The sequence below is a fragment of the Nanorana parkeri genome, unplaced genomic scaffold, assembly GCF_000935625.1.
Source record: "Nanorana parkeri isolate BGI_ZX_2015 unplaced genomic scaffold, ASM93562v1 scaffold665, whole genome shotgun sequence".
Classification (NCBI taxonomy): Eukaryota; Metazoa; Chordata; class Amphibia; order Anura; family Dicroglossidae; genus Nanorana; species Nanorana parkeri.
Genome location: NW_017306933.1, coordinates 928,835 through 938,682, shown reverse-complemented (window position 1 = coordinate 938,682; position 9,848 = coordinate 928,835). Strand labels below are relative to the sequence as shown.

The window sequence follows — 9,848 nt, the reverse complement described above, 5'->3', positions numbered from 1 at the left end:
ATTCAGAGGAGACGGGAGCATCTTTGGGAAAGAACCGTTCGACTGAGATTTCATTTTTTTCTCCCCCTACTGAATCAGTGGGTGCGAGGGGGGTGACGGAGACCACCTGCCCAATGGGCATCTTCGCCCTCAGATCCACAGGAGAACCCGAGACATTACACACATTCACGAACACTCTTCCCGTAGCTCTATGCAGAGCTCTTGTGGAGATCAGTTCAGGGATTACCTCTATTCCAGAATTCTTTATGTCTTCAGGGTAGGATTCCAGCATCACATAAGGTCCTGGTTGGGCCCAATTGAATCTGACCGTCGCTTTCAGACAGATCTCCTCTCCGGGCTGCAAATCCTTTGTATCAGGGATGTCTATGACTATGCTCATCCCGAATTGGCCATTCTGGTCTTGACACCACTTGGTGGCTGCGTCTTGGTCCATGTTACCAATTTGTCCCGTTGGTGCGGTCATTCTCTAGTGAGGGGGGTCAGAAACTCCCGTTGGTGCGGTCATTCTCTGGTGAGGGGGGTCAGAAACTATCCCGGACGAGCCCCCAAATGTAGCGCTCACCCCCTAAGGAGCCGCTGAATAACCGGATATTTCTATCCCCCTGCACCAATGTACCGCCCTAACCGTGGATCCACAGCACACCAACACACCTTGGAACAGTTTTATAACCAATTTACTGGCAAATCAGGTATGAATGACTTTGATACAGTAAAATGACAACAATACCCAACAATAATGTGTAGCAACAAGCTGAGGCACTCCGCAACTCAGTAACTGCAGCTATCTGCTGTCAGCACGGATGTATGTGAGGCCAATTGTCTTTAAATGTTCTCTCTGTAATGAGGTGTATGCCCCTTTAAGATGTCCCTTTAGCAATGCCCAACCCCTCCTAGACTACTGGCCAGTAGTAATGTCCTGAGCTAGCCGGCGTTGGGGCCCTTACTGTGGTGCAGGTATGAACAGCAAATAGGTTTTCAATGTGGCCATAGGCCTCTCACCAATCCTCAGGTCAGTGTGCACAGATGAAGCTGGTAGCAGATGCTGGAGATCCTCTAACCCTCTGCAGCTCAGGCTCCGTAGGGGAAGTCGTCTGGGTCCCTGATAGAAAGTCTTCATTCATCCAGGATGTTTGCAGTCATCTCAGTTGGCTCCGTCTGGCTCCTCTCTCAGCTGGGCGGCTGAATTACTCCGGAGGCTGGTTCGGCCACGCAACTAGGCCTCCTCGTCCTTTGCGGTCACCGCGTCACCGGACCCCCTTCAGGCACTCGATCGGGTCCCGTCCGATTCAGCGTCAGTCTCTCTCTACACCGCTGCACAGAGCCTGTGTGTCCCTGTATATCAGCGGTAACCACACAGCTCTGTCTCTCACAGTCTTAGTCCACACATGGCTGCACAGGTCTTTCCTCTTCAGATGATGATCCCAGACTGCCCGCGCCCAGCAGCCACCACACTTAAAAAACTCCTCCTTTCTCCTGCATAGCCTCCTGGGAGCTGTAGTTTCAGAGATCACTTTTGCACAATCCCAGTCTCTGCTCTGCACTCCAACTCCCATAAATCTCCGCCTCCAGGGCACACAGAGGCCATTAACTATTCACAGTCAGGAACATGAATCACTGTGATCGCACATATACACATGAACACATATATCTATATCTATCGGGGCTACATATGATTTTGGTGTGTATAATAAACGGTATAGAAGCTCATTGGCATTGTCTGGTGTGGTCACGCATTTGGTCCTCACGTGGGGGTACCTGCATGCAGTGTGTGGACACCTGCGCACGGTACACTGACAATCAGCTTTCATCTCTGGGTGCTTGGTGCTGGTAGTTTACTGCACTGAGAACAATGCCTTACTCTACGCCATTCTAACATTAATTTTCCCCGTAACACCGACCCTGACTGTGACCCTAATGCTAACCCTCCCTATAAATGGAAACAAACAGGGATATTCACAAAAGGGTGAAGGGTTTGGAGAAGACAGGAGAAGTGAACAATCTAGGACAACATAGCTGATTTGGAAAAAAGTCTCCAATTCAGCTCACTTTACAGTTCACCTATGTTGTCCTAGAGTGTTAACTTCTCCTGCCTTCTCCAAACCCTTCACCCTTTTGTGAATATCCCTGATAGACTGTGATAAAGGCCATCCATTCTTTTGCTGAAAGATAACTGCGCTGGTATTTCACCACCAGGGTCCAATATTTAGTGCCAGATATCCCTTGTCAGCTAATTAAGCATAAACCTACCATCATTTTTATCTATGAATAGGTGCATCAGACATCACTATAAAACCATTATATGTTTGTTGCTTACCAATAATTGTGCTCTGCTCATGAAGGTTCACAGATACTCTAGGTATGCAAAGACATCAACATGGAGAATGTGGAACATTTTCTTTGCACTCACTAAAGGCTCCAGAAAGTAGGAGATTTAGTATGCATTTGTTTTGTGACACATAGCTCCACATCAAAAAGAGTCTAATGTTGCACCTACACACTGCAGGACATGCTTCCAGATGAAAAACACATGTAAACACCTCCCAGCTTGGTGGACAGCTGACCAGTGGGAGTGGGTCTATGCGGTATCTGTGGTCTGTATGTGGGAACTCATATAAGATTCTTATGCAAAATGTCACTTGTATTTTAAAGTGAACTTGTGGCCAGGCTATGGACATTAAACAAGTTACATGAGCTTAACAAGCTAGGAAAAAACCTCTTGACCAAGATCACCCTGATTTCAAAATGTGCTGGCACCCTGCAATAATTCAATCTGGATTTTCATAGCCAGTGTGACTTGCAATCAAGTCACATTGTCTGAATGACCTAGTAACCCTGATCTCGTCTACTTCTATCTCTAGCACTACAGCCTTTTATGATCAATCTGATTACAATAATCAGTGATCTCCCTCACAGGCTGTGAGATATAAGCAGAGGCTGTCACAGAGGTGTTTTGATCGCTTGCTGTGAGCAGAATCCCAATCTACAAGTGCTCTCCTGAGTATTGCTTGAAAGTCACATTAGTACACAAGTACAATATTTGGCAAGAGTGGGCAGTGATTATTAACATCCATCACCCACTCCTAGCTCCTAATAATCCAAAAACGTGGTATTCATGCCTTGTGTGAATCCCAATCTTTAGGGTACTTATACCTCTTTATTAACATTGGTTCGGCACTTGGGGCTTACATGGTCTGGGCACAGGTTTACTTAAAATCTGATTGATCGCAGACAATCAGTCAAACTAATTTTATTTCTATGTTAATGTGTACCATTTATTTTTTAACAAGGACAGCTTGAAAAATGAAGAAGCATCTATTTTGGACCTTTGGGATTACTGTGCTTTTACTCATGATTATACTTTTTTTCTATATGTACTATACCACTATGGATGCCACTATGTTTATGGACATTAAGAAAAAGTACAAACAGTGTTCCAGAAGAAAGGAGATGCTTGAAAATCCACTAATTGTAGACAAAGCAAATTATTTGTCTGGTATGTGGACTGTCAATGTTATTGGATGCCTGGGTAATCTAATGGGACAGTATGCTACCCTTTACTCCCTTGCCAAAATGAATGGCCACCAAGCCTACATCTTTCCAAAAATGCACGAAAAACTGTCAGAGATCTTTAAGATAAGATTGCCAGTGGTTAACCAGAATGTAATAAACAAAATCAAACGGAGGCATTATAGGCTTCATGACTGGATGTGTGAAGAGTACAGACATATTAAAGGGGAATATGTTTATCTTACTGGCTACCCATGTTCTTTTACATTTTATCACCACATAAGTAAGGAGATTCTACGGGAATTTACATTCCATGACTTCATAGTAGAAGAGTCATATGCCTATTTAAACAAAATACGTGGAGACAAGAAAAATGTCACTTTTGTAGGAGTTCACGTGCGTCGAGGAGACTATGTCTATTCAATGCCCAAGATATGGAAAGGCGTGGTCGCTGACAAAGGATATTTGCAAAAAGCCACGGACTATTTCAGAAACAAATATCAAAACCCAGTGTTCACTGTAACCAGTAATGGAATGGATTGGTGTACTGCCAACATCAATAATTCACTGGGAGATGTCTACTTTGCTGGAGATGGTCAAGTGAGAACCCCAGGTCAGGACTTTGCCCTTCTTGCACATTGTAACCATACCATCATGACAATAGGGACCTTTGGTATTTGGGTGGGCTACTTGGTAGGTGGTGAAACCATCTACTTAACAAACTACACACTTCCCGACTCTCCTTTTCTTAAACTTTTTAAATATATAGCTGCCTTTCTTCCAGAATGGATTGGAATTGCTGCAGACCTCTCTCCACTTTTAAATACAGATAAGATCTAACTCAGTGCTCCTGGGAGTTTGATGATGTCAAATGCACTTGATGTTGGAAGTGTAAAGAAAGCATTGGACTCATGTGGTTATTCTGTTGGTGTTTCGTATCCAAAAGTGATGTGAATATGTGTTATCTAGCTAATGGGTAGGCAGCTTCCACAAGCCAAAGGATCTCCACAGTATCCTTGGCTCAACAGTGAACACAGTAGATGTAGGAATTGAAGCACCTAACCATTTAAAAAAGTCCAGATGCAACTTTATTCCATTAGGGTCAAGGGACATTCAAGTACAGTAGCCAAGCCTGAAATACTTCCATCACAAATCAATACAACTTTCCAGCTGCAGGGATTGTAGTTCACATACATGATTTCTCTCTTTAATCTCTGATGAATGGGGTGTATTTTCCACCCTACCTGAACTGCATTGGCTACCCTACTTGAATGTCCCCTGACCCTAATGGAATAAAGTTGTATCTGGACAAATGTATTTGACTGAGACATGTACTTCTCATTGGACCACTATATTGTTTCATAAGATACAAAAACAAGAGTCATCATGTACAATTTACGATAATACCAATGGCCTTTATTATTCAATTAACATTTCAAGGGCCACTAGGTTTTACCAAAATTCTCAGATTTACCAAAAACTGTTTGTGTTTCTTTTACACAAATTAGGTTAGAGAATGAGATTGAACACCTCGCTGGTTGTAAAAAACCATTGTTTTATTATCATTTTTATATTCTAATTTTCTGATACCATATTTCATGATGCCAAAGTATATTTTTATAGTATAATTACAGTAATGATCAACCTTCAGCCTTCACCTCTTCCTGGTGGTTACTTAGCAATTTAGGTCACACTACATTGCGCATATGTAGGAGTGCTTAACCACTTGAGGACTGGCATGTTACAGGCCATTGTTTCAGTTTTCAGTGCTGTGATACTTTGACTAATATTTACTCAACACCACTGTATGCAAATCAATTTCATATAATTTTTCGAGACAGATTGGTTTTGAAATGTTTTTTAAAAAAAGTTTTCTTTTCTGTTTTCAAACATATCAAATAAATAATCTTTCTTTATACATTTAGGCCAAAATATATTCTGTTACATTTCTTTGGTACAAAAACCTAAATACATGTATAATATGTAGACCGTGTAAAAGCTATAGAGTCTACAAACTATGGTGCAACATTTATCGACCCTGATGTTCTTGACTTCCTATCACGTTTCTTAAGGCACTAAAATGCCAGGACAGCACAAACACCCCCAAAATGACCCCCCAAGGTAGTAAGAGACATAGTAAGTATTTTAAAGTTCTAATTTTTGCCACAAATATTTTGAAAATACAAAAAGTAAATTAAATTTCTTTTTCCCACAAAGTTGTCAATTTAATATACATTTTCCAGATATTTCCCAAACACAGCTTGTTCATACTTAAAATTATACCCTAAGGTTCCATTCACACCTAAGTTTTTGTGCAGTTTTTGTTAGACTTTTTACAAACGTTTTTAGGCATGTTTTCAGCTAGCAGATTGTCAGGCATCCAATCAAAAGCAATCCCATCCATGACATGAATTCCTCTTCCAAGTGGCATAACTAGATCCTTCAGGGCTCTGATGCAAGAAACTATGAAGGGCCCCCCCAACCCCCCGCCGCCATGGCACTGTGTGGTTAACAGGAAGGCTACCGAGGTCCCCAGCAAGCGCGGGACCTCAGGCAGCCGCTTCAGTTTAAAAATTTAGTGCCGGTGTTCTGTCGAGAACGCCGATCCATCATCTGCGTTTGCGCACACACAGGATTAATGAGGAAACCGGCATTTATTTACAAAGTATTTGTTTGTAATTGTTAATTGTGACTGTTAATAATATCCCATCCATGGCAGTAAATGATGGATGGCAGTAACGGTCGGCAAATTCGACTATGCCGGCGTTCTCGATAGAACACTGGTATCTGCGTTTAGTATCGGGGCATTTTCATGAGTATGAGTACTTGTGAAAATGCACTGTGTATTGGCACTGGCTGGTGCATACCTACTTAAAAATACAATGCATTGCTGGGACCTGTAGTCCTGCATAGTTGGTGCTTTTCTGCATTGCAGTATGATCATCATACAGCAACAGAATACCACCAGCTATGCAGGACTACAAGTCCCAGCAATACATTATAATAAAAATCAGCAATGCGGAATACCACCAGCAACCCCCACTCCCGCACATTCTGCTGGACTAGTGACAGCCTCTTCAGCCCCTCCGCACAGCCACCCGTGCATGCTGTGGGTGGCAGAGCGGTGGGGAAGGAGCGGCACTATCTCAGGGGGGGGCCTCTTCTTCCTCTCTGGCTCCCCCAACAGGTGGAACGTCAGGGCCCGGTCGCAATTGCGACTGCTGCGACCCTGGTAGTTCCGCCAGTGCCTCTTCCTGTTTCCTGCTTGTTGGGGGTGTATTCGTGAGTAGGCATGGGCTCAATGTTCGAGTTGAACGTGAGTGTTCGACTCGAACATCTGCAAGTTCATGTGTTCGGCGAACACAGGAACTATCAGGGCGTTCAGTGGGCTGTTTGTGCCTTGCAAGCCCTTATTAGCTAAAGCCTTGCACCTAACCACAGGTCAGGTGCAAGACTTTGCTCAATTAGGGGCAAAATCAGGATGACATGTTTGGGGGTGGGGTTCCTCCTTAAAATTCCTACTAGACCTTAAGGGTCTGGTATGACTTTAAGCGGCAACCCCATATACTTTTTTTTTTTTTCATGGAGTCCTTCCTAAAATTCCTACCAGACCTTAAGGGTCTAGTGTGACTTTTGGGGGGGGAACCCCTGGCTTTAAAAAAAAAATGGGATCCCTCCTAACATTCCTACTAGACTTAAAGGGTCTGGTATTGTTTGGGAGGGGGAACCGCACGCTTTTTTTTTCCCTTTTTAAATGTAATTTTTTTCTTTACAAATGTCATTTTTGCTGCAGCAGGTTCTATACATCGTACAGATGTGCCACTTTACAGGCAATTTAAGGGGATCCCCATGGCGGATATTTAAAGGAATTTTTCATTTTTACTGTTTATGTGTTTTTTTTCATTGATACATGTCCCTCAGGGCAGGGCTGGATGTCACTGGTTCTGGATGGCACTGAAAATTGAAAAAAATTTAATTTAACCACTTAAAGACCTCCTCCCTGCCCAAACCATTTTTCAGTATTCAGCACTGCGGAACTTTGACTGACATTTGTTCAGTCATGTAACACTGTACTGAAATGAATTTTATATATTTTTGGGGGGACAGACGGAGCTTTCTTTTGGTGGTATATAATCACCACTGGGTTTTTTATTTTTTACTATATTAAGTACAAATTATTGAAAATTGTGAAAAAAATACTTTTTTTTTTTTTTACATTATGTTATAATACATTTATTATTACCCAATTGTTTGGTAAAATATAAAAGACGGGGTCACATTGGGTAAATATACACCAAACATGCCAAGCCTTAATATTGCGCGCACCTGCAAAATACTACCATACCCAAAATTGACCATACGCGATGCTTTAAAAGCTTTTATCACTGATTGGTTTAGTGTTATCAGTGAATAATGGCCCTAAAATTATTGTTCTCACTCCGATGTTCACGGTGATATGTAACAAAAAGAAAGGTTTTAACTTTATTTTTTCACCTAACTTTATTTTTAACACATAAGGGGATAAGGAGCCCACTATGAGATAGCAAAGAGGATGTGTATGTAAACAGGCATCGTTGCCTGTTTTAAATATTGACAGTTTCCCCATGGGCGGGGCTAACAGACCATCTTTCAACGCCCTGTTCCATTCAAGAAGTTGTAATTAAACGGCCAGCCGGGAAGCGGTTAATGGCTCGGACAAGCAGATATTTTGTTTGTTTTATGCTGTGGTCTTTCTGTACAAACCCTCCTGCATTGAAAACTGAGTTTGTTGCTGCCTTGCTGAATAAACGTGCAAGATAAACCTGCTTGGGTTGTTACTGGGTGTCCCCCTATAACTCGGTGCACAGAATCACGCAGCGCTTTAAATAGACAGACACCTATTAGGCTCCATTCACACATGCGTGCACATTCATAAAGCGTGCACACCAATGCAGGCATCTGCATCCTGGATGGACAGGTGCAGCATGTAATTGTGTCTAATTGCGCGCAGCTGCCTGTACATTCCTATGAGAGGACGTGGCTTCATGCAGGTCCAGGTGCCCGCATTTGGACGCAGACACCTGTGTGAACGAGGTCTAACTGTAGTAAAACAGCTCATAATGTCAAATGCTAACCAGCAAGAGGCAAACTGCCTATTGGTCCAATAATTGTAACAGCTGACTGTGGCCTACCAGGCCTTTTGAAGGGGCAGCAGCAAGTAAACCAGTCTTTACAGCAGCAGATACAGGCCATGTAAGAGAGGCAAATGGCAGTGCAGTGGTAGACTTCTACTCATTGGCAGCTGTTTATGGAACTTGTCCCTGGAGGATGATATTGAACTTTACCTCGGCATCTTTGACAGAGTCCCCAAATGTGAAAAGCTACATGAGGCACGATGGGCTGATGGGCTAGCATCCTTTTTAACAGATGAGCCACGAAAGGTCTACTTTGACTTACAACCTCAGAATGCCAAGGAGTAAACCAGATAGTCATGGAGCAAAAGACAGGAAAGAAATAGGCGGAGGAACTACATGACAGGGTGGGCATGGGATCAAGAAGGAGGGGTCAAGGTTTTTCTTTAACCCCTTCATGACTGAGGCCTTTTTTTCATTTTTTGTACCCATGTTATATTCCACATTTTAGGCCTGAAAATGACATAAAACCCCCAAACATTATATATTTTCTGAATGCCAAGACCCTATACAATATAATGGTGGTAGTTGCAAATTTTTATGTTGTGCAATATTAGCGCAACTCCTTATTAAACCCCAATATTTAGTGAAAAATTTAATTAAATGCCCCAAAACACAACAAAATACCCATTTATTTAATGAAATATAAAAGATGAGGTTACAACGAATAAAATGATACCCAACATGGCCAGGTTACAAATTGCGTGCGTCCGTAAAACAGCGAAAAGCTGCAGTACCCCAAAAAGTCCATAGAAGATGCTTTAAAAGCCCCCACAGGTCATCAATTTAGAGATACCCCAAAATACTGGCCCTAGAATTATTGCTCTCAATCCCGCGTGCGCGGCGATACCCAACATGTGTAGCGCGTTCGTCGTTTTCATACGTAGGCGCACCCAACTCGTGTTTACGTGGCGACGCGTGTGCTCACGGGGGCGGGGGACTTTGAACATTTTTTTTATTATTATTATTAGATTTATTTTATTTAATTTTCATTTAAAAAACTTTTTTTGTTTTTTTTACTTTACTTTGACTGCTATCACATGGGGGGGCTTACAAGCCCCCCCATGTGATAGCAGATGGTGGTGACAGGTACTCTTTAAGGTGATGCTGGGGGTCCAAAAGACCCCCAGTGTCACCTTTACACTGGAAATAAGCTATTGAAGTGCAGAT

General features: G+C 42.5%; 1 protein-coding gene across 1 annotated transcript; it reads left to right on the top strand.

Moving 5' to 3' along the window:
- Positions 1–3,384: 3,384 nt before the first annotated feature.
- LOC108792625 (galactoside 2-alpha-L-fucosyltransferase 2-like) lies at positions 3,385–4,347 on the top strand. The gene has a single exon (XM_018563439.1). It carries the CDS (start codon positions 3,385–3,387, stop codon positions 4,345–4,347), a length of 963 nt encoding a protein of 320 aa, XP_018418941.1.
- Positions 4,348–9,848: the final 5,501 nt, after the last annotated feature.